This window comes from Colias eurytheme, chromosome 10 (assembly GCF_061535395.1).
Source record: "Colias eurytheme isolate Ceu_HAF_F1 chromosome 10, ilColEury1 Martin Lab GWU primary, whole genome shotgun sequence".
NCBI lineage: Eukaryota > Metazoa > Arthropoda > Insecta > Lepidoptera > Pieridae > Colias > Colias eurytheme.
In genome coordinates, this window is record NC_142989.1 from 4,874,713 (window position 1) to 4,901,837 (window position 27,125).

At 31.2% G+C, this 27,125-nt stretch overlaps 1 protein-coding gene across 1 annotated transcript; it reads right to left on the reverse strand.

Moving 5' to 3' along the window:
• Nucleotides 1-697: 697 nt before the first annotated feature.
• sNPF (short neuropeptide F precursor) lies at nucleotides 698-25,633 on the reverse strand. Its single transcript, XM_090106399.1, has 6 exons — nucleotides 25,558-25,633; nucleotides 7,021-7,119; nucleotides 2,595-2,767; nucleotides 1,955-2,065; nucleotides 1,345-1,434; nucleotides 698-1,248 (listed from the first exon to the last, which is right to left on the reverse strand). The coding sequence occupies exons 2-6, from the start codon at nucleotides 7,115-7,117 to the stop codon at nucleotides 1,186-1,188; spliced, it is 534 nt and encodes a 177-aa protein (XP_089962525.1). The 5' UTR covers nucleotides 7,118-7,119; nucleotides 25,558-25,633; the 3' UTR covers nucleotides 698-1,185.
• Nucleotides 25,634-27,125: the final 1,492 nt, after the last annotated feature.

A 27,125-nucleotide genomic window follows, 5' to 3' on the forward strand; every position in this document is an offset into this window, starting at 1 on the left:
GTTCAATATTGGTGCTCTATATAAATTTTCAATGTGTTCATATATTAATTTTTATTATTTACCTAAAATCATAAATAAAATTGTAGTGAAAATTATAACAACCTAACGTTGTGTTAGTATATTCAGGTCATCAAACGCAAAGGCACAATTTACTATCGCACAATTTAAGAAAAAAAAATCTGAGCCGTTATAGTTAACCTATGTTTTTATTTGCTACTGTACCTCCGGGAATGTTTTCTTTAATTAGAGTGATTTGTGCGGGAAGGTGCAGTCGGTCCCGGCAGAATGGATTGCCGCTACTTTTATTGTATTAGTGATCGATCGTCTCAACTAACACAACTCCTATCTTTGTCTTTATATATTATGTATAGGAAATAGAAGAAATATGATATTTCTGTTCTAATGTTTATATTTTCAATAGTTAGGGATATACATTTTTCAATATGTGTTTAATTTTTATTGACTTCCTATATTATTATTTATAGAGAAACAACATCGTAATTGTAAAATTATGAAACATTTAATATAGGTATTCTAAATAGGTACATAGTTTTATCGGTTCAAATAAAATGAAAATTTGCACACTCGTTCAATATTCATTTAGCTATTAATAAATGTAATGTTATTATATCCTGGAGAGCGAACTGCGGCACGATAAATTTCATTAAAATTATTGGGATATTAATTGAAACAATAGTTTGTCCGTTGGTTTTATATTTCAACTCATTTATGCACTATATATTATTAACTATACAAAATAAAACGTTTTATCTAAAGAGATGCTTCAAGAAGCTAGTTTCAACTTATCAGTGTAGTAACTTTACATTTGCCCAGCTCTAAAAATGTAAAGTACTTCACTGTTAACAAATAATAAACAGTCTTGTAAATAGTACGAGTACACGCAGGAAATTTGTGGACAAATAAAAATCTAGTATAAACTAACCAGAAACAAACAGGAATAACCCCTATAAGCAATATCATTGACAACAACAAAGGTACTAATAGATTATTATGTACATATAGCTTAAGAATAATTGAGTAACATCTAAATACGAATAAAAAGTTTGACACTTAAATATATATTTTTAAGATTAGATAATTTATTTTTCCTCTTATAATAAAATATTGATATATTTTACGGATTGGAAAGATATGGCTGTGTGGTGTTTACTGTTGGTAATCGAATTAATTTTGCTGCCTGTCGTCTTCCATTGAGCTACTCGCTTTCACCTCTTTGGGTATGGCGGACTGAAAAAGAAAGATTTATATTTATTTTTATCTAATGTTATGGTATTGATGGATCATTAACCTTACCAAATAAAGAGTAAAGGTCATAATTATTACCTCGAATGGAAGCAAAAACATGTTGTTGTCTGAACGTCTGCCGAAGCGAAGGCGCATAGAGGGTGCTCGCACGGCGCGGGGCTCCTGCTCCTAAACAGAGTAAACTCGTAACAACAACTATAAAAATGAACAATTCTGATAACAAGAAACTAACTTAACCACTTGTCACGTTTCGGCAATAATGGAAACCACGTTTCCAATAATACCAAACAGCTAATAACATCGCTAAGTTAATTCAAACATTTTGTGTTCAATACTTCGCAGAGTTCTTTAATACTGGGGTTTTAGATCAGACGGTATACAAGTTTCATAGAAATAGAATCGAATAAAAATCTAATACGAAGCTTTAAAGTTTATAGATTTCCTACCGGCTTAGGGATCTCGGAGATGGATAAGCCCGTAAAGGACACTGTTACAATGGTATTAAAATAGTATTTCTGTCACGTACCTATAGATTCTTAGATTTACCCCAGGTTCTATAAATACAGTTTTATTACAAAAAAAGGGATCAGAAATTTAGATTATTTAGAGTAACTGATGGGAAGGATTAAAATTAAAACTGTCTTTAAATAGAAAGCTATAAGTAGCTTGGTATAAATATAAATCCTACCTCTTGAGGGAAGATGTGAGGCACGGCTCGTTCGTCAGATCGTCGTCCAAAGCGCAGGCGGACCGGGGTGCGGACGTCACGCAGGGAAAGCAGTTCGTCCATTTCGTCCAACTATTAACAATTAGATTAACTTGCGATAAAATATGGATCGTATGTTAAATATATGGATTGAAGTACCTATTGTAATAATATGTTTATATTAATTGAGATCAAATCACCAATTTAGGTCTAGCAGATTTCTTATTAAAGAACAGATAGGTATGAGAAATTAATGAAAATTGATAAAATTAATAATAATTTGCTTAACGGAACCTTAATTATAATGTAATTAAAAGTAGCACAATTATGTCTAAGAACCAATTAATATTTCGACAAACTTAATGTAGTTAATCGTCGCGGCAAATTTACACAACACCGAAATGTTGCTATCCTGACCTTATTTGACCTTTCACTGTTTAGATAGTCAAATTAACGAAGTTTCGTTTGGGAAATCGAAAACTAATGTGTATTTAATATTTTCTGTCTAATATCAATAATTATTTATTTAACCTTGTTTCACCATATACACCATATAAAAAAGTAATCCATATCCAAACATGTCCATATTCATATTTTATGCATAATGTTTTTGTATACTTACAGGGGCTTGAGGTGGCATATCGGGATCAGAACGTCTGCCAAACCGCAGGCGGCGAGATGGCGAGCGAACCGACTTGCGGGCGAGCGCGTGCCCGCCTAGCGCGTCATGCTGCGCCAGCAACGCGTACAGACCACCTAGTGCATCCCAGTTGTTTTGGTCGAGAGACGATGATGCTGCGAAAGTGTTTGTCAGTTGATATAAATTCGAAGATATTGCCCGTAGCTGCAAGGCCACCGACGACTCCGGGTTTGCAATCTAATACTTATATGCTGTGCTTGTTTTGAAAGTTTTATTTTTAATAACGATCAATTTTTTCTAAACAGTTGAGGTTCTAAATAAAAAATTTACTTCGATTTTGGTGGTTTGATTTTGATTTTGGTACTACTCAAATCATATTGAATGCTAAGTAACTAACTGAAAGGTACACAGAGTTTAGTGCAATAGGTAGTATACGGAGAAGTGAATAACTTTGGGCTTTGTATTTAAATGTCAAAATAATATTGCAAACGTAATTCAGATCTTAACAAGAAATACTTCAAATATATATCTAGTATGATTGTATAAGTTCAAAGCTATATTGTGTGTGACAGATGAAGGGTAAAAAGGGTTTCGTAATAGCTTATGACTAGCCTTATCATGTTATATTCCTTATCGAGTTTCTTAGTAATTGAATACATCGAGATCTAATAGATAGACTGAAAGTACGTCATAAATATTGATTAGTACCGACGTTTTAATGTATATAATATGTGCTCTACATAGGTATTGACAGCTCATTTAAAAACTAATAATAAATTTTGCTAACATTTAAATTATATTTTCGTACAGCGATGTTGATGACATGAATTATGTTTTCGCAACATCAAACAAACTATCCGCCTATTGTTAATGATAAGCAGTATCTTACGTTGTAAAGTTTTGATTGATCTAATAATTCTCGATACCGAACTATGATCGAGTCAAGTAATTGACTCAGCTGCATTATGAGACTCCCGAGTTAGACGTCATAGTTAGAATTTAGAACTTCTAGCAAGAACTTTTGTTGTAAATAGAATGTGTACACTAATTATGCTTATATTATCTTGTTCCATCCTGAGATTCATTAAAAGTTACACTTGGTTAAACGACAAGCTATAACGAAAATAAATAATAGTTGAACTATGTATTATTTAACTTACTATTTAGCTTAAATTTACGAATAACGATTATTTCAATTTTAAATAATAGTGAAACTTCAGAAAATAGTAAATAGGACTTTGTTCTAAAACAAACAAGGTAAATGCTATTCATGGTACTAAAATTACCATGAAGCTTAAGTAAATTTCAAGAGTAGATAATAATTATGAATACATTATAATTTTATTGGTGGAAATAATTCCACCGCGTTTAATTGTAAAGATTCGTATTAAAAACAATATTAAGTACTAAGTATTTAACACGACCTTATAAATAAAAAAAAATGAAAAACTGATACATATTACCTATCCTTCGTTTTATTGAGTTCAGTAGAGACTAAAGAATTAGTCCCATAAGAAGGCTCTTAATATAATTTTGCAATTCGAATATAAAATCCAAATCATTCTACTATGGATTCACCGATTTGAAATACATGGATAGCTTATTAATGTAATTTAAAAATATAATATTCCGAGGTTAGCCACGCTTTTAATGGACATAATAAGTCAGCGTTACTCATCATTTTTATTGTAAACATTTTTTTCCTTTCATGAATTATTCACAGTATGGTACAAGATTGAAAAGCAATATTTATAGAAAAGATCTCGTATATATACGATAACCTTTTTAATAGGCGTTTATTAATAGACATTATCGATACATCATTATTTTTTTATATTATAATTATAATTCATTATAAACATAAATTGATAAATAAAATGTTTTAAACTTTATTAAAAACCGCAAAATAATAATCTGCTGGTAGATTTAACGCGGCCTCTATTGAAATAGTATTAAATATGCAAATGCAAAAACCGTAGAATTTAATTAATTAAGGTTTGAAATTACTGATCCCTCAAAAGGATTTTAGAATCCGAGTTAGGTTAAATTAACGTAATGTGATGTAAGAAAATGTTACATTTATCTTTATTTACCGATTTAAAAAAATATACGAAGTTAAGTTTTTTTTTGTTTAATTACAATTATTGTAATTATTAATTTGAATTATAAACAAAAATTGTAGGATTAGGAAAACATTTACACATCGATTAAGAAATGAGATTTCAAGAAAATATTTGGTTTTCAGGGAACTCTACAGAAATTAGTGATGCCACGAAAATATATTTTGTAGGTTGTTTTTCGTTATTACTTTTATGCCAATATCTAGGAATTATATAAAACAACTATATTGTAAGTTATTCTAAAAAATTAACAACCCAGAAAGATAAATTTTACTTTCCTTAAAAAATGTAAGTACTTAATCATTACTTAGAATATCATTAATAATATTGTACTGACAAATTAGCAATAGTCTTGATTGAAATAGTATTTAACATGATGATCCAACAAGTTATGAACCCTACAATTTAAATAATAAATTAAGGGTGTGACGCCTCTACGTAATTTTAGAGTTTACAAGTTGCTCAGAATTAACCTGACGTGACCGCAAAGATTAGGTTATTTTTTATATTACTTATTTCATATATAAGAATTTTAACGAATTGAAAAAGGTCGATTATACGTCAATTTATCTGTTAATCCTGTCGATCCGTTTTATCCTGTTTTTTATATTACGAACCCATTTAATTCAGTGGCTACTGACATGACGCGGGCCTGTATGATATTGAAAAACATTTAGCAAAGAGGCATCATGTACTTTCTCTTACTTCTTACTATGAAATAAAAACCAGCCAAGTATGAGTTGGACTCGAGCACCGAGGGTTCTGAACAAACCACTTTTCACCAAATTTCAAGAATAAGGCAAAAAGTTGAACGTTAAAATGTGAAGGACCAGTTTGACCAATTAGCTGAGTTTAAATTCTATATTTTATATCCATTCGTTATTTGCTCAAAGATTTATTAAGGTAAAACATGTAAAGAAACAGTCTATAACGATGCCTTAAAGGCAAAACTGCAACTATTGCCTGTCGTAAGCCGACTGCAAGCATTTGAATGGATTTCCTTATCTCTTGCTCACAAACATAGTTATGAAACAATGTGTAGGTATACCAAATATGATATTCGAGCTTCGACAATTGTTACTTTTGTATAAAGTTAAATATGTGAAAAGTTTACATTCTTTCAAATTTTAATACTGTAATAATAGTTAATGTATTGGTAACACGAACTAATAAGATATCCTCTCATCCAAAATTCGTTCACTACGGCCAGATCCCAGAGTAAGTTCAATAAAAATAAATCTAACCATTACAATCATGTTCTCTTATGATCTAATGTTATTTAATGGAAGTATGCGTTAAGCCCGACATTATAGCCGTTAAATAACGTGCCATTTAATTCGATAGTTAATGGGATTCGTGACGTGAACACGTAGTTTAGATTTACGACTCGACTGATGTTTTGTTTACGGTAGTTATTATGAAAAGCCTGACAAACGTTGACAGTGACATGTACACGCGTCTTTTGTAATGTTTTTGTAATTTATTATTTATTTATAGTGATAATAGATCACGTATTACTTTATTTTATTTAGTTTTTTATTACTTTATATGTAGGTATATTTAATTATATGTACACCGATAAAGAAAACTAATTCAAATAATTGAACTACAAGAAACCCATTAATTTATAAAGGTTCTCTCTGAAGTATATCACTTAGTAGGGCATACAGAAATCGAAACTTTATAGCTAGAAGTGCTATTACTTGTGTCTTATACCAAACATATCAATTTCTTCTTAACATTAATAAGTTGTAGATATTCACATTTTGTTTTAATTACATAATGCAACGATTTAAAAAATACAATTGTTACGTAGAAATTTGCAACTATTTTAAAAGTAGATAGATATAAGTTAAAAGGCAGACTCTATCACAAATAGAACCAGTGTGATATAATTGAATAGTTGACAAATGACGGCATAAAGTTTAATGAGATTTTGAACATCTTCACTAAATTTGCTTTGTAATAATGTTGTTAACTCCAGATTGTATAACCTTGAAACACATGGGAGTATATACCAATTAAACTGTAGATTCAAATTTAATTAGTAATGTTTGCGATTCATTACCTTCCTGTAAAGCATATTTGTGCAAGTTAGAGAATGACAACTGATACAGTGCTCGAATTAATTCAAATTCACGGGCGATGACGGAACACAGTTTAGTTTCAAACACAATTTACGTTGAAAATTAATCCTGTATGTATGTCAAATAGCTCCGAGCGTGGTTAACTGAGCGGGGATTTATGACTAAAGCTGCAGATCTGATTAGTTGATGTCCATAACTTACCGTCATACTGTGAAAGTGCCTGCGCCGTGGAGCCGGGCACTGAGCAGAGACCCGCCAACCCACACAGCGCTACAATTAGTGCTAAATTGCCGGACATATCTGGAACAAACAGAATAACTATAAATTAATTTGAATATGAATTTTATAAGTTGTTTACACTATGTTATTACAATTTCTATTAGATTTTCGTAGGAAAATATAAGTTAAATATTATTAAGCTTTTCTCTATTATTATAACAAATCATAATAGATCACATTCAAATTTATTTGATGATACGTATTTCGATTTGTACTTTTTTTAATTATGCAGTTACTAGAATATACGTAGATACTATCTTGTGGAACATGTACCTAAGTATAGACGCTTAAAAATCAGAAGTTCATTAATGTCAAGTGTTTAAAAGTTAAGAAAGTATTAATAAGCACTCCTTTTGCGCGTATCATATTTAAAAGAAGAGCATCCTGAAAAATCTTTAATATGAAAGCGATGAGCTAAATTCAGTGTTAAAAGTTGTAGTCATATTGCTGAAATCACAACCCGCATGCATGAAAACTCAGGGCGTGACAGTCGTGACAAGCGGCGTGATAAACGTGATTAATGACGTCACGATTGCCGCGTCAACACGCACGGCTATGTCATCGTTACATATGACATTACCTTACTTGTTGAATATCATTTCATTAATTCAGACCCATTAAATATATTTGTGTTGCATAAAAGCAATTGTATGAAAAAAATAGAGTTAAGTAATAAGGCTGCCGGTTTGTAGACACGTTAATATAAAATTTATCAAATATAAATGTTATAAAAACAGTACAAACTCTGCTTTTTTTCAACGCGTCACCTTTCTAACGTCCACTGCTAGACCAAGGTCATTGTCATAAATTTCCAGAACGATATGAGTCTTTGAAACACGAACTCAGAGAATTTCAAACATAAAATATAAAACATATTCTATAATATCATCAGTAGACGCTATTCATATTGAAACGCGGCTGGGGCTCGCAAGATGGCATGCAAATTATGCTACAACATGATATTCGTCCATGGCTACAATAAGGAAACATTAAATAAAAATATTTCCCATTCCGATCCTGCATTGAAGTCACTGCATGCAATTGTATATAATATGTATTACTCAGATCTTTTCACTCACTCATTATACAAACAACCCCACTTTGCATCAGTGCATGCAATTCTGCATTAATATCCTTTTAATTCGCATGTCCCTTCTATAACTTATACATTATACATAGGTATGTATAACTTCTATTGTCTCGTTAGTTTCTATAAATGGCTCTTTTATACTAGGTATATATTTTTTTATAAAACTGCATGTTGATGACCTCGGTAATAACTCAGGCCCCGGAATCACAGACACAATAGAAAATCTATTGTGTCGTGGACCGATCACGCCGTTCGGGGTTCAATGGGTTTATTAATTTATTTCTTCAAATGATAGATAATAAAAACGAAACCAAATGACATTTATTTGCTGAAACTGGGATATTATAAATCCTAATTACATCTTCGTTCCGTACATTTCAGAAATCCGGACTAAATCCCTTACTTTAATTTTCTTCAAGACTAATGCAACTACACTAATAAGAAACAAAGGCGGAATTCCATTTAACCCCTAAGAAACTCAAAGCATTAGATATATGAAACTAAACCAAAATGCCATATTAATAGAATAGTTTATATTTAGCCCTGTTCAATCTTTCATTATAAATACAAGCCATCAAAGCTTCAAATAATAATTTTAACCAAAAATTATAAGAAATCAAAAACCCACAAAATTGCGAAACGCTATTTAGATGTACAATCCAAAGTAAATATTATACAAATTTTTACGAAGGGAATATTCGTTTTTATGTCATGCCGCAATATTGTCCAAGCCCGGAATTTTTATAGCCGAAAACGTTTCTATCAACATTAATAATAAGTACGTTTACCATTTTAATAAAAAAACATGTACTCCAGCGTCTACTTCCATAACTTAAAGCTGGGTTGGAATGCCCAATTTGTTTCTAAATAGAGCTGAAGATCATTTAACCATTTTATACTTTCTCTAAATTTTAGTACGCATTGTACGCATTTTTTACAAATATTATGTTATGATGTTCAAATTTCTAACTTTACAAAAAGTAAATTTATCTAACCAGAAATTTTTTGAGTTAAAAGTCAATTGGTACACAACATATTTCCAAAATACATTCCCCAAAGTTGCACAAACTTGCGTGTATTAATATGATTGTCTTATTAGGTATAGTAAATTTTCCTAGAATAAAGTTTTCATGATTTATCTTAGATAGAGTTGTATAAAATTATGGAAAAAATATCGAAAAATATGCTTAGCAATAAGGCTCTCTTATCAGTTTCAGAAAAAGTAACACTTGCTACAAAGACTTGATTGATCGTTTAGGCGATCGTTCATCATGTTTGTATTGGCGAAGAGACCTTTTTAATAATAAATACCGGGGACTTAGTAAAAATTAATATACACATCATAACATATTCATGTTTACATTTGTAATCAAAAGATCAAAACCACTTGTTTTGTAATTCTGTGCGGGTTGACGCGAACTTGTGTTTACAATTTCATTTACGGCTTTGTGGATTAGGTTCACCATTTTCGGTATTTTGTTTTCCTTGCATTAACTTCATATATTCAGTTTAAAAACCGATATTGTAACTTCAAAGCATTTTTATGAATACAGAAACGGTTTTAATTAGGATCATTCGAAAGAGAGATGAAGGTTAACCTTCGTCATTGTAAGGAGTAATTAAAGTTTTTTTTTATATCTTTATTTAATACTTGATCATGTCACTCTCAAAAATAAAATCAAAACATAACAAAACAGATTATTCTAACAGTAAAGCATAATAATTATCTACCGTCTACTTAAAGAGTAATTAAAGTTAAATATTTAATTGAAACAACGTTCACTCAAAACGATTGACCGTTGTAAGTCATGATGCTATTTTTAGAAACATTTATGTTTTCACTTTTCATCGCACTTATTAGATTTAGATTTTAATTTAAAAGAATTCGGAACAGCAATGAAACTAAACTTCTGTAAATTTTAAAAGGTTTTAGTGTAGTAATAATGCGTACATAAAGGTAGAGTGCGTGTCGATGATTCACGATACGTCTTTGATCTCCGGACCGGCAAATTGGTTGTTGGGGTGACCTCCACCGGTTTGCACTATGCCTAACACTACTGCGTTAACGCCATAATGCTTCTTAATTATACGTGGCTTAATTTGTCGGAGCCTTTAATTAGGACATCGTATGACAGCTGATTAAAATAATTGAATTCATGTGATCACCTACATTTGGTTATGACTGATAATTACTAGTGCTATATTCTAATATCGATACAAATTATTGGATCCAATAACCGTAGGTTAAGTGAATATAGGCTGATTATAATATACGCGCAGTTGTAAATGGCTTGATTGTTACGTGATTTTAATAAGCTTAAGTATGATCAAGTATATCTACAATTATTATTGAAAACACTTATAAATATGATATTTTGTTTCGTTTAATTCATTCGGTATATTATTGTTTTATGTAATCAGTAACTTCGGCAACTTCTATTTAAGTTTTGATTCAGATTGACTGTACACTAAATAGTTTTAATTGATATAAAGTAAGCAAATAGAAGATATTTTACCTTTACCCTAAAGCCGTAATCAATGATGTTATACCTTTATTAGTGTACATGAAAGTTTAATTGGTTCCGAAGCGTTAGATATCGACAGATTTCATAGAACTTAGCGTTAGTTCTAATTCTGCAAGTCACAAGAGGATTCACTGCCGTCAGTTGGCGAAAACTTAAATAGGAAACCAGTAACAATATGAAACTAAGTATTTGTAACTCTATACTGCAGTCGTGAATTTTTGTAGAAAATGTAGTGTGGACCGGAATTGTCTTGTGATGACGAGATGAGATAAAAAGCAAGCGAACGCTATATTATTATGGTATAAATTATTTTGATTAAGGCTTATTTTGATTTGGATTTGGTTCTGCATTCCATTACTACATTGTTTCAGTTGTAGGCATATTAGTTAACAGAGAACATTTCGTGAGTCTCTCAGTCTGATATGGGCTCTCCAAGCCAGTAATATATGTCCAGAATCAAACATTTAATCATTTATCTCAACCTCAGTTGATGGATTGCGAAGATAATTGGATATCTGCTTTTGGTTATTTATTATTTTTAATTTTAAATTTAATTAAATCGAAAATAATTAAGATCTACTAAGTTAGGATAATAATATTGATGGTTAGGAGTCCTAAACATCAATGCAATGCAATAATAATATTATTATTTATTTCATAACCTTTATATTCATAAGTTATTTGAATTAATTTATCTGTATATCTATTACATATTTTTCGTTGACAATACATTCGAAAAAAATATATTAACAAGAATGAAATGTTTCGAAGGGATCAAAGTGATTAAATTATACAAAGCGTACAAAGTGTGAAGGCAAAGTTAGACTTTCGATAAAACAAAAACTGTATATTGTTTTATCATTTACGTAGAGCAAGAATCTCATAATTTCAATGCTATCGTTTACTTTACTGTTATTGAAAATACATAATTCACTACAGACATCGGCATGACGACGACATCAAGATCATTTAAATGATTTCCAAGTATCAGTAACTTTAGATAATATATTTATTTATAAGATAAAAAGTTTTATTTCTGCCTATACTAGCATAGTGTTTTTGTTCGTAGGTTTCATTCATTCATAGTCTATTGAATTTATTGACATCAAAGTACATAAGTTACCAAGTTAAATAACATTTTGGGTTTTTGTTTGTTATATTTAATCGCATTATGGATAATATAATCGTTTGGGACGTTAGCTTAACAAAATTAAAGTCAGATGAATTCCGTATCATGTTAAACTGTACACTTATTCTAAAATTCAAATCCAATAACATTCCAACTATATAAAAATGCTTACTAGTGACATTCTCTGGAATGACTTATCCCTTTGATAATCATATGGGGATTTTCTAAAAGATCAGCATACCTCGACAATCCCATGTGGCATGATGTTAACGAACCGCTTTTTATCTCGGCTATGACGAGGGGTAACGTTAAACATATTATAATAAAAAACTCTTTTGGAGAAAAAGTTATATATTTACAAAGACTATATAATATATTTAAATTCGATAAAATGTTATGATAACACAGCAACATTAATTTCACTTGAGAGTCTAGTATGTTATGTTACTTAATAAATAATGTATCTTCCGTCATAATTCATGCAAACAAATTGAATTTCTATAATCTATATTCACGAACGCAAAGAGATTCGTCAAGTGTGTAAATCAAACCCAAACATTTCAATTTACATGAATAATTATTATGATAATATTCAAGTTATCTTAGTACCTGTACACACTTGAGGCAAATGTAACCTTGATTACTTGATTAATAAAGCAACATCGTGGAATTATAAAAACAGCAATAACTTAATTAGAATGTTAAACAGAAACTCAGCGGTCAGAGCTCAAGAGCTCTCGGCTCTTAGATTAAATTTTGTAATGAAATTAGACAAGCCCTGCTGACGTGTTTATTGCGTTAACATAAAAGAAAATCAGCGATAGCAATGAGTGGATGCGTATTTCCTTTAACTCTATTGCTCAAGAAATGGTAAGAGTTGTAATAATGTTCGCATGTTATGAACTTAGTAAACATTTGTGTAGGTTGACACGTAAGTTAAATTCGACTGTACTAAAGTACCTATATCAGAGTACGTCTCTAATTCATCTAGATAGATTTATATTAAAAAAATGTTGTGTGGTTTTATGAAACCACGGTAAAAGTGAATCTTAGGCACAAAATTATCGTATTTGTACGATAATTATCGTACGGTTCCGAACACTGCTTTATACCTACTCGGCAGCCGACCGTCACGCGACATGCGCTACACAGACCAAAAAGTTTGAGACGATGTAATAAAAGTTTCACTTTAAATTTATATTAAATACCTATCTCAGACTGAATTTTACGCTTTTATTTGAGACAGCTTTTAAAAATACATAGCTTTTAATATACTTTTGTACACTGTTACCCAGAATTCTACTGATAAATTTGATAACGTTTTCATTATAAATATAAAACTCTTCAAGCTTTTTTAATGACAGTTTATTTGCCTCTGTTCAAATCATTTTAATACAAAGCTACGTATATTTCTATAAATAAAAACAATGTAACGCTATATCCTTATTTTCTTACGATTTGATTGCAGCGAATACACCTCTATTACTGTGGTTATTTAGACTAGTGATTCGAACAGGACGAGGGTTCCGCTAATGTAATTTTCAGAGATGTTCAAGATAAATTTATGTAATGGATTCGATGTCGTAAGTTCATGACACTCGTATTTATTATAACAGACATGTGCGTTCATATTAAAGAACACCTACGTTTATTTTACTGATTTTAATAGTTAAAGTTAAAAACTACCAAATAAAAAATAAAAAAAACTAGTTGATATCTAAAACCAAAAGGTTATATTAAATACTTAATTAATACATTAGATTTTCATTATAAACAAAAGGGTGAGAAATAGGAGTTTCCGAATACTTATATTCAAATTTATTGCAAACCTAGATAACAAAAAGTGTGTCCCAAAATTTGTTCGAACATAATTATTAACATAATGAAACATTTCATCTAATCAAAGAGTTTATAAACCGTACTGAAAACACATTTAAGTTTATTGGGTCGTAAGTAGACGTTTAATTTATCTCAATGAACAATTCATTTTACAATTATGGCGCTAATTAATTTTACTTAAATTATTTTATTCGTGGACATAAATTTTCTCGCCTTATTTTCTTCGTCGCTATTAAAGTTATTAACTCTGTGATTGGACACACGATCAACTCGTCTATTTTCCTGTCTTGTAAACTTCTTGTAAACACTGTACGTGATAGATTCCTCTAATCTGTCATTTTCAAACACGGTGCGATGTATTCCAATGTCAACCGGAAATTCATTAACGTTTTCAAATGGTACGTATTACTCTTCTCTATAAAACTTAACTTGTTACAGTTAGCAATTTCTAAAAGCTGTACTTTAAAGTGCATAAAAAATAAATTCTATTCTGCAACGTTAATTAAAAATTAATACCATCTGCTTACATAAAACAGTTCAATTCCTATACCTTATATTATTATCTCTACACTGATACTCGTACCGGATTCGTATTAAATCCAACGTCCTACATTTATTCCGACTTATCCATTGATTTTATACACTAGACATAGTAAATAAGCATAATGCCTTGTGGAGACAATAAAACGCATGCAGCTATAAAGCGGGCGTGCCGACAAATTGGCTCGTCTATGGCCAATCAAAGGAATCACGTTTCAGCTGCTTCGCTGAACTAATTGAGTGAGGTGACGTCGCCTACGACCACATTGATTTTATATTTATACCATCCATGTGATAAGTATCTAGGAACATGAAATTAATTAAACGTCGCAGATATGTCATGTGAGGAGACATGAACGTTACCTTTTATATAAACTTGATGTGAAAACTAGTTTCATTTTTTACTTAATTACTCCCAGACTAAAAGTCTCTACGCCGCGCTACGCGATGCTACGCTACGGCACTAGCGGTCTCATAACATAATAACTCTAGATTCTGTTCAATTTAGGTCCACATTTTCTAATTAATTTATACATTTGTATTATTATACGTCGGAACGTGTTCTGTAAAACTGAGTGACAACAGTCAATCTCAATTTACGAGATTTTTGTCCAAGTAAGTATATTTTTATACGAATCAATTTTACGGAAAAATATTTGGAAAGCAATCTCAATCTTACATTTTTGGTATCAAAAGAGAATGAATGCCTTTCAACAATTTGTCATTGTAGATATAAACATATAATTCAATTGAGGCTCGTTTTTTAATTCAAAGCGTATTTAATGGCATGTTGTTTTTATAAGAACAAATATTTTATTTCTAAATAGATAACATTAATTGCAAATCCAAAAATAAATCATACCAGGGAGATTTCTTTCAAAACTTTCGAATATTTTTTTTTCTTTGATTGTAAGGTGCTGTTTATGGATTCGGATATTTCATATGCAAATAAATAAGAATGTCAAGGGATAGTTTGTTACGAGATCCGCTAACGAAAGCTTATTCGGGTCGCGAAGCGTGAGATGTCCCGAATATAGTCAATAAGCAAAGAGCAGAGGCCCGAATAATATTGTTTATTCAGACATAAAAGAAACCTTTATATCATAATGTTATTACTTCAAACGCCTCGTATGCTCTCTAATGTATGAAAGGGTAAATAATTCGCATATTATGTGCATATGTTTATCTATATAAAGGACAATAATATAAATATTATAATTTAATAAAAATATGTCATTATATTTATTCAACAAATAAATATTGTGTATAATGTAGTCTGCTACGAGTTAGCGTAGTACTTTGCTACGAGAATAGCCGTAACGGCTATTACCAACATTTTCCATTTAATGACGTCTTCTTTGTACTTGTTTATGTATAAAGTAATACTGTTTCATAAATATTAAGTTTAATTCTTAACTAAGTAAATTTGTTGAAAAAATTGTATAGACATGTGATATTTTCACCACGTGTATCATCTCATTCTTATTATAATGTTGACTGAAGAATTGCGTACCGGTCGTTCAGAACTACAACATATAAAATGGGATACCGTAGAAGGACAACAATAGGACGGAAAGTCTCAAGTGTTTGCATAAGGCTTGCTCAGTAAACACTTATTGATGAACGATCCACGGTCCCTCTCGATATAAAAGCAATGTCTATTAACAGTCACCGTAAATGTCTAATAATTTTGCGAAAAATGTTATATTTCTAAAAATATGATCGTTATAATATGGACCTTTATTGGAAATTAATATATTGAAACACTGCTAATAAAACATTACATAATTTATTAATATACATACTTTTTTCCATAAAAGAAATAAATTCATCGTTTTTCCTTCAAATTATGTACGATCTTATGAATCATGTTTTACTAGATTTGTATTTTTAACATTCTTACATTTATATCTAATAGGTTCTATAAAATATTAATATAATATATACTATTAAGAAATCCTTTTGGATTAAAATAACAAGAATTAATCAAGCGGCACTAAGTTTATACACACAATATTGAAGCAAATATCAAACTCAAATTACGTTTATGTTTGCGTATCATGTGATATTCATTATGAAGATTATCTCAAGTGTGAAGTAGCTCGTAATGGATTTAAGGTAACGTATTTAACTATACGCACATGTACATGTTAACATGATAATCTCCAGCATAGCTACGTGCTTACCACTAACCAGATTAGCTTATAATGAACTCAAGACGACGAAATATTAACTGAGGTCTACCCACGTAGGAACTCCCCATGCTAAGACATGCTAATATCGAGCACTACTTACGTGTGACCAAGGTGAATTAGATTGGCTCCTCCTGACTTGGTTACAGGTACGTTAGTAGGCCGATCGAAAGTGTATCAACATAACTAACTATGAAGCGCGATTATTGAGAGTCAATAAATTTTTAAATCGATCAATTACTATGTAGCTGATATTTTTGCTTGTTAAGTTATGTGAAACCGATAATTTATGTCGATATAACTCGCTCATATTAATGAGCGAGCGAGTGAGAATATTTTAATACTTATTAAAGTATTAAAATATTTCACTTTATCAACTGATGTTAAGATATTCCCAAAAGAGAGAAGTTATACAGATAACTTCTCTCTTTTGGGAATATCTTTTGGACATATTAGTGCGGATATTTGATAAGATTACTACGGGCAATTAGATGTAAAATCACTGTTGACCGACCCTCTTCAAAATAACTAGTTTTACTGTAACTTCCTATGGAAATAACTCAGAAATTGATAATTTATTTTGTTTCATTAGGGATTCATTGAAACGCACGGGTATGTGAATAAAGCTGAGGTCGCTTAGAACATTTATTTCATTAATATTCATAAGGATTAAATAAATTCTAAAGGTCTCCACAAATTCTGTGTTACATATGAATCAAACGTGCTCTACGTTTTCGTAGATTAAACAAACATCTGTTTTGTTCATGGCTATTCTCAATAAGATAGTCTAAAATCAAAATTATAACCAATAAGAGTATAATTTCCAGTTACTTGTTTAAAAAAACTCTATTGAATACTTCAACATTTTACCAAGTCCAATTTAATTTTAAAACGAACATTCTGAAGTGTCTTATTGAATTTGACGAGTTTCGTTTATTAAACAAAAAATGTAAATATCGGAAAACTGCTTCAGAAGTTATAACGACGCTATTTTGAATCAAAACTGTGAAAAGAGTCAGTCTTTTGTACTTACAAAAGACTGAATTATACTTTTTGGAAACCGTTTGAAACTTTACATTACGATAACAATATATTTAAACAATGTTATTCTTCGATTTACAAAATATTTTTACACATCCAGAATGTACTGGAGAAATTTATTGAAAGAGTGATCTTCATAATATTAACTTATCGAGAAGTTGTTTTAAGTTTCACTATTACTTTACCTATTATAAAATAATGAGTTTCGAGCAATATAGAGGACAATAACAATAATCATAAAATCAACATGCTTAAATTCACGATGCTAACTTTTATTACAGGAAATCTCAAGCATGTTGCACGTGTTCCTATTTATTACCGTCCCTATAAATGGTTACCATTTTACCCATGAGAATACTAGTTTTATTTTTCCTACTTATAGTACTGCAGGGAAATACACTTCAAAGAAAATACAGAATTAGCATCGAAGAAAATGTAAATCGTATTCTATCTAAAACAAATATTATTGCTATATTTCTGAGAAAAATAAGCTGCCATTTTTGAGTTTTGACTGGAATAACAAACAGCTATAATTTTAATACATACATTGGATGATATAGATCAGAATCTAGTCTCTAGATAATCTTATATATAAAAATAAATCGCAAAATGTGTTGGTAAGCGCATAACTCGAGAACGGCTGAACCGATTTCGATAATTCTTTTTTTATTATATTCCTTGAAGTACGAGGATGGTTTTTATTTAGAGAAAATGTAAATATGTACCACGGGCGAAGCCGGGGCGGACCGCTAGTCTTCTTATATATAAAAATGAATCACAAAATGTGTTGGTAAGCGCATAACTCGAGAACGGCTGAACCGATTTCGATAATTCTTTTTTTATTATATTCCTTGAAGTACGAGGATGGTTTTTATGTAGAGAAAACATAAACATGTACCACGGGCGAAGCCGGGGCGGACCGCTAGTAATAAATAAAAACGAAATCAACGGGTCATCTAGTAACACGATAAAATGTATTGTTTAAGGTTTGAATAATAAATTAAATCCCGATTCATAATAATGAAATTCATTGACGGGACTGTATGTAAACAAACGAACACTGATGTTAATCACCTCACAAATTAAGTTAGGACACTTTGTCACATTTGGTGACAAATTATTGTATCCAAGTAGTTTCGTAGGTCACTTTAATTCAATTTGAAGGGTAGCTTTACGCTTAAACTCACTGTCCATTTATACTTAAACATTTGTAGGACTGAAGTTTAAGATTAATGGTTTAAAACTTTTTGTTTTATGGAAACGGTTAAAGGAATAATCGTTTCTAAATGTATATGAAAATGACTAATTGCGTACTAAAAGGTATACTGTGCAGCTTTAAAAATCTTCTCGGTTACAACAGATTCTCCAAGGAAAATATTATGAGATAATTTGTAATTTGATTTAAAAGCGTTTTTTATTTCTTTCATTTCATCTTTTATGCATTGTTACTGTAGACGCAAAAAGTATACCTCGTGTGTTCATAAGTTTTGAGACAAACTTTGTGGTTAAAAAATAAGATAAAATATCACTGGCTGATATTTATTTCTTTTTCCATGATTGAATTTGGAATGTTTACTTTTAATTCCTTTGATTTTCAAATTCATTTCTTTCAATTTTCTCGTGATGGAGGGAAATAAAGAATTACGTGCGACCGTAATTTCGCTGTTTAAGGCGGGGAGAAAACCAATGGAGATTTTCCGTGAGGTGAAAATTTTTGGTGTGAGCCGTAACTTCGTGTATTACACTATCAAACGATACGGGGAGACTAATTCTTTGTAAGATCGCCAAAGATGTGGCCGGCCACGCTCTGTGAGGACGCCTGCGAACATCAAAATCATCAGAGAGCGACTTGCCGAAATCCATATCGCACTCAGAAAAAACTCGCACTGCAGACTGATATTTCGCGCGTATCAATCAACAGAATACTGAAATATAATCTTAAGGTTAAGGCGTACAGCCATAGGAAAATTCACTTTTCAAACGACCGCCTTCGTAAATTGCGACGCGAACGTTGTCCAATACTGCTTAGGAGACACGATGCAAGGAAGATACTCCTTACTGATGAGAAGATCTTTACTGTCAAAGAAAAGTTCAACCGACAAAACAATAAAGTGTATGCCAAAAGTAGCAAGGACGTCCCACCTTCAGCACGGAATGTCTTGCGTACTCATCATCCGGCTAGTGTGATGGTATGGTGGGGAGTTTCGTATGAAGGTGTCACTCCGCTGCATTTCTGCCAACAAGGTGTCAAGGTGAAAGCCAAGAATTATCAAAGTGATATTTTAGAGGCTGTTGTGAAACCCCTGTCTCATACTTTATTTTACAACAAGGATTGGGTTTTCCAGCAAGACTCAGCGCCATCTCATAAGGCAAAAACCACCCAAGCTTGGTTGAAGGAGAATGTGCCGGCCTTCATTGCGGCTAACGAATGGCCCTCCTCCAGCCCCGACCTCAACCCGCTGGATTATTCTTTATGGACTGAATTAGAGCTCAGGGCCTGCCGAAAGTCCCACCGAAACTTGGAGTCACTGAAGCGAGCTCTTGTCCGAGAAGCAAAGCGAATTCCATTGGAAAAGATTCGTGCCGCTATAGATGACTGGCCAAATCGTCTGAGGGCCTGTATAAAAAATAAGGGTGGACATTTTGAGTAATAATGAAAGTTTATTATTTGTTATTACTCACTTAATATGCTGTATAAGTTTTAGAATTATAAGTTAAATATTACAAAAGATATGCAACTTTTATTTCGTCTCAAAACTTATGAACACACGAGGTATAAAGAAATAAATTGATTATTTACCATATAGCGTAGAAGATTCCCAAAACTTCGCCTAATTATTTAGTAGAAAGAGGCACAGCCACGTGTACAAAGAGCATTTCAAATAGGCACTACACTCACTCTGCACTCGAATAATATAACAGCACTCCAAACATACAGATTTCTATGTTAGCACCTTTATTTCCTAATCGTTGAATTGAAAGAGAGGATTTCAAAATATCTATTATCTAAGACACATTTTGTGGCTATAATCCATTTTAATACCTATTTTGTTTTGTTTAATATTATATTTACGAATATAATTTACGACTAGAACTCTACCCATGTGCATATACATATAGTAGTAATAAATACGCTCCTATAAAAGAACAGAAATGCATTCTTATTTTTCCGCATTTCGTGCATCTAATGAGATTGCTAAAAGCGAGGCCATCACGTTCATTATCTTAGATGTTGAATGTTCTTTGCCTTCGTGTAATGGCTGCTCTGAAATAGGTTTCATTAACAAAATGAAAGACAAGGAGTCATAATTCAGACAACTAACATTTATTCCCAATTTCTCAAAGATCCCGAAATACCTCAAGTGTTAATTGACCAGATTTAGTTTCTGCAACTGTAATTGAGTTCCATGTGTTTAGTTTAAATATCACTTCAAGTTCAGTTTAGTTTAAGCATCACTCCACTTGACTTTAAGATGAACGGAAATTAAACAGAAAATGAATTGGAATTGAAAATGAATAGATTGATTGGGTAATTCATATAAAGGAGGTTTTTTAAGAACCTTTAAAAAGCATATACAATTAAATCCAATAGGTATTAGTTTTGCTTTCAGGCATACTAACATGAATATTATTATTTATGGGTTTATTAATTAACGTTTTTTATTAATGCCTTTTACAGTGATATAGTAAGAGTAAAAGGATTATTTTAATATTAAACAAAATATAGAGCCATTTGCAACAAGGAAATAAAAATTAACTAGAAAATTAAAAGCTAATCTACAGCACGTGCACGGTGCAGCAAATCGAATTGAAATACTAGTTAGTAACTGTGACGAGTGGATGGGCCATATATGAGTGTGGTCGAGTCAGTGCTGTCAGCTGACAGGCAGCCGCAAACGCAATTTTCATTGTGCGGTGTGACCACTCTTTTCAACAGTTGGTTAGAAACTAGCAAATAGTCGGCAGACTGTTGGATAGTTTGCGCACTCATAACCGACTGAACTGTTTAGTTGGCTCGGTGTGCGTACTAGCAGGCCAACCCGACTAAACTATCGGCCGATAAAAAGTCTGTGGTCTGCGGGGGCTCTAACACTATTGAGGCACGCCGCAAAATCGATCACAGCACACTTCGCCTCACAATGACGAGCCGACCATGCCTGTCTGGTAAAACAATGTACTTCTTGCTATGTCTGTGACTTTTTACAGCTTACAAAAAACAGAGATTAGGATTGGTAAAGAAGCTATCTACTTATTGTTACAAATAATTGCAGGAAATATAGGTGGAGATTGCAAAGCTGTTTTACAGGATTGTATTCTACGGAATACAACGTTTAATTATTAAATAGAGAACATATAGAAAGGTAATAGGAGAGATATCATAGAGACATGTTTTATAATATACCGTATATGTATTCACGGATTATAGTAAAAATGTTTTCCATTAATTGAAAAAGTGAAGTCCCGTGTCCCCTAGTGGGGTAAGGGGCAGATGCATTATACATCTGTTTCACTGATCGATTTTCTTTAGGGACAAGTAGGTAGCCTTCTGTGACCTACCAGACCGAGACCTTTTTTTTTCTTCCCACCGGGAATCGAACCCAGGACCCCTAGGTGCTACGCTCACGCGTCAACCACTGTACCAAGGAGGCGGTCAAGGCCATTAATTGAAACATTATATTATATATTCGAAAAATTGTTACCAGCTGCATTTAGATGCAACGGTTCCGTGCGTCAATGGAATAGTAAAATGAGTTTATAGCCGTCCGGTCTGGAGCAAAAACGCATAATTTGCCCATAAAACAGATTTTATTATCAGCGACAAGATACAACTCTTTACTGTTTTGTAAAATATAAGTAGTAGCTACAATTGTAGACTGGATGGCGCGAATGGATTCATTTGCTTGATGTATTTTTTATAAGCCCTTATCTTATCAATTATTTTTATTTTACAAAGTTTTTAAGGAAAACGAGTGGATGAAATATCCAGCATTGTGAATTTAATGTGCACAACATAACTTTGCCTACTGATGTTTAACAAGAAAAAAATAATAAATTTATAAAGTTAATCGCAATATTCATTCAATATTGATATTCTAAGATAAACTTTAAAAGGAGTATTTTTTAAATTTGCCATCTATTAAGGTTGCACGTCGGTTGTGCAGCGTTCACTCATATGTGAATAATTTACTTGATGTAGCTAGCTTAAGAACTCTAGTGGCTAAATGTCAGCTTGCATACACTTATTATGTAGATAATTAATATACCATATACATATACAAATACGAATAATATTTTAAGAGTGACTTTAAATATATACGTAGATAATTTACATCATAGTGCAATATTCATTGTCCTTTCTAATGTATTTCGAAACAAACAATTTGATTCCCATTCAAAGAGGTAAGCGCGAGAACTAAATTACTTGATTCACGAACAAGATACAACGGTCAGCACTGATACCGTAAATTCAATGGATGCATACAAAGCCTTCGCTATACCAGTTGTTTTAGTAACAAAACATTGTTAGAGGAGAGTAGTTAGTTATTATTTATTTATAAATAATTTATTGCACTTAAAGATAAAAAACAAAAAATACAAACACTTAAATATACTTATCGCTCAGAGCGATTTCTTCCAAACAACATTTGGTACCATAGAGGTATAAATACATAAATGGGTTATATTTTTTGCAACAAGAAAGCAATAAATAAATAACTCAAATACAACCCACAATTTATATCTGCCAGCGGTTTAACAGGATGCTATATTAAATTATGGACGAATTTCAAATTGTATTTACATCGCGATCTATCCTTACAAAGTTATGTCATTTGAACGCAATATAAAATTACTCGACCAAAATTCGAAATAGAACCTAGTCGATTACGATAATAATTCGATTTTTATCCGTGGCATTAACTCGACAGGACTGAACGCTATATTTAAAAATATCATTCCATTCCCAGAAAATAATATTTGATGATTTGAGATGTTTACAGAAATGCCAAGCAACCAGACGGTTAATAAACAGCAAATTTAATATTTGTTCATACAAAGTACGGCTGATTTTAGAACTGCAAAGTTTACAAGTTCAAACTGTTGAAGGACTCCAAGTTCTACGATATTTCCACATTTCCGTTAATTAGACCTCTATATTGTAATTCGTTAACTTTTATACAAAATGATGTTAATTGTAAATGTATACAGTGTTATTTAATACTTTAGTATTTGTAAATGTTTAAGAGAGAACCTATGGAACGAAAATATTAAATTTTATGGTATTGTCCATTTTCTTATTAATTGACTATTAGTATAAAAAAAAATTGTTTTTATTAACGTTTGTATCCAGTGGAATAGAATTTAATTGTTATGATGGGATTTTACGGTTATTTAAATGTTTATTAAGAGCGCTCTGCTAACGTTGAAGTTTCCTTTTTTATAAAATTTTATGAGAACCGTTTAGATAGGTCACTGTTAATTCCACTCTAATTTTTTATTCCTAAATAAAAAAAAGGGAATAGAGTTTAAAATATTATAAAGATAAAAGAGACACACAATAGAGATGATCGATAGAATTAATGAAGTCTTTCTTTATATTATTATCTTCTACGACTAATATATATATTATTACAAAAATATGTTTAAACTTTTATAATCATGTAAACGGATTTTCATAATTAATACAAAACCTAAAAGTTTACCTAGTGTTAAAGTGTGAATAAAATTCACACTATTTAAGATTTTGTTCAACGCGTACAATTATAATGTTATAAAATAATTTTATTTTGAGATTAAACTAGTATTTAAATTTCACGTTCTATAAATAGTATATTGTATTATTCATATTCTTGTGAATGTTTTCGAAAGCTTGCATGAAACAGATGTCTTAAATTATGTAACTACTCGCATGCTACGTGCATAACTACGAGCCTACGACGTAAGCCCGTAGACTCAGCCGTAGGCACACAAGCTCAATAGTTGTTCAAACAGTCTTTGGCACTCTTTCTTGACACAGTTGGAGACCCATTTTACATCTTAAGTTCTTGACTTTTACATGATGTTAAGAGTCTTTGTATTCTTTTTTTACTGTCGTACATTTAATGCTTTCAGTCATACAGACTATAACTATCACACGTTTTTGGTACTTGTACTTTGAAAACGTATTTGTGATTCGTTCCAATAAAAGTTAATAAATTTATTAATATCTTAGTTGTATTCAAATATTTTAAGTATGCACACATTATTATGATTTCAATAACTACAGGAGATTATTAAAACACTTACTCGGTTTTTTCTGAGTTATAATTTATATCTAACTAGAAAAAATTTATTTTACTTTTCTCGTGTGAAAACTTTTAGGGAAAATGCTAATATGGCTGAATTAAATATAATTGAGAATTAATGAATTGGAATTTAAGAGTATGATTTTATATAGTGATTTTATATTATACTACCTACATATTTAATCAGATACACGAAACAATTCGTTTTCATAGGAAGTGAAGCGTAATAAGATTTTGTTAAGAGACTACAAAACGTATCTGATAGAATGTCATATTTTGATAATAAGATAAATATAAGTTGAAACTCGAAACTCTATATCAATACACAAGAAAGTATTATACCTTTGATGTTTGTTCTGCTTAAACAAGAAGTCTCTCATTTTAATAAATAAACTGTTTACTTAGGTTTATTTTTTATTCCTCCTTTCGCGAATATATTTTGCAAGGCTATTTATGTTGGGGGATTATATTGACAATATTCAATGAAAGTTAAACTTTACATAAAGACTTGACTTGTACTTGAAAAACGTTTATTGGTAATATTATTGTGAAACTTTATTAAATTTTTATTAGATTATTTTTTAGAAATTTTATTGAAAATTTTAAAATTACACGTAAACACACACTATTTTATTTTGTAATAAATAACGAAATACGAATAAGCGCTTTTGTTAATAAAGTTCACCACTCTAAATGTATAAATTCATCAAAATTATATTGAATTAAATGAATATTGGAAATACGTTATCACGATTCACTTCGTTTTTCTCGTTCGTTTTGTGAATATTTTTTCCGCTTATCGTAACTTTTATCAACTCACCTGACAATCACAGATGTACGATGAAAGTGACACGCTTTGCTGTGCTCGGGATCACTTGTTCGATATGATCGCACGCATTCAATAACAAAGTTTTCAGGCATGCAAAGCTTATATAGGTTGGAACTCCGCCTCCACCCCGCCCCAAGGCGGTTCTGCTCTCAGCGTCCGCGTGATACACTTAACACGTCAACAAGTTTTCGCTTAAACTTAACACCAATTTTTGTAAAGCCGAAAAGTAATGTTAATCAATGGTCCTCTACTGCTTACTGCTTTAAAAACCGCTGTAAAGCTGTACAACCTCTTTATTTTAAACAAAAATTGATTTAATTAATAAAGAGACGAAACTTTCACGATATATTATTGTAAATAATGAACACAATATAAATGATGATTAGATTAACTATAGTTAATTATTAAATCCAAAACTAAACACTTTCACTAATAAATAATATTTTTATTCTAAAAATATTTACTAGAAAAAGCGAAGCATTAGTTAAACTGATTGAACTTTTGGAGATCCTAAATACGGTAAGTTATGAATACCCGCATTCAACTTAACGAAACTTTCATTGAACTTAACGTATACGGAATATTAATATATTCCGTTGCAAATATACTAATTAAGCATAATCTCTCTCATCAACTTTTAATCAGCCGGGACACAAACGGAAAGATTTACATATTAAAAATCAAAATCATTTCATGTCCCAAACAGTAAATCTCAGTTAAAGCTGATTTCAAAGGACCAGCTACATAACTTCGTTAATTGCACCCAAATTCAACTTTCATCTATATATTAGAGTTCCTCTGTTTGAACGCGCTAATCTCGGAAACTACTGGTCCGATTTGAAAAATTCTTTCGGTGTTAGATAGCCCATTTATCGAGGAAGTTAGGCTATATATATCAACCGCGCGGAGCAGCTAGTAAAAATATATAATTAATTATTATCAGACCCCATATCTGTCCCTTGTCCAGTCAACTAGAAACTGTCGGGTCGATGACGACTTTCAATTTCAATAAAAATTGTTAGTCACCAGTTGAATTTTAATTAATTACCGAGGCCTATGCATTCATAATATATGTTACTAGCTCTGACCCACAGCTTCGCCCGCGATGTCAAGGAATATTCACATGAAAATTAGATATTTCACCTACTACGTCGAGACTTGAATGAAAGACATACCAAAAAAACAATCATATTTTCGCATTTAAAGTATGTATTAGTAAATATATAAAGATACTAAATGGAATAAATATGATTCAACTCCTAAGGAAAATTTTTTTAAAGTCATTAGAATAGTTCCAAAAGTCACTAATATTTTCTTGTATAGTTTACAATCATACTCTAATATGTATAATTTATCAAGTTTTGTGGCCTTATTAAAGAGTTAACCTTGTGTAATGAGAGATGTCTTACTAAAAATTCAATACATATTAATAATCTTAAACTCGTTTAAATAAATTTAAATAGATAAAAATTCATATTAACCTGAATCGTCACATTTATAAAATTTCTTGAAGTTTTCAAGTTCATAATAAATTTATTCACCGCTAAATAAAAATCAGT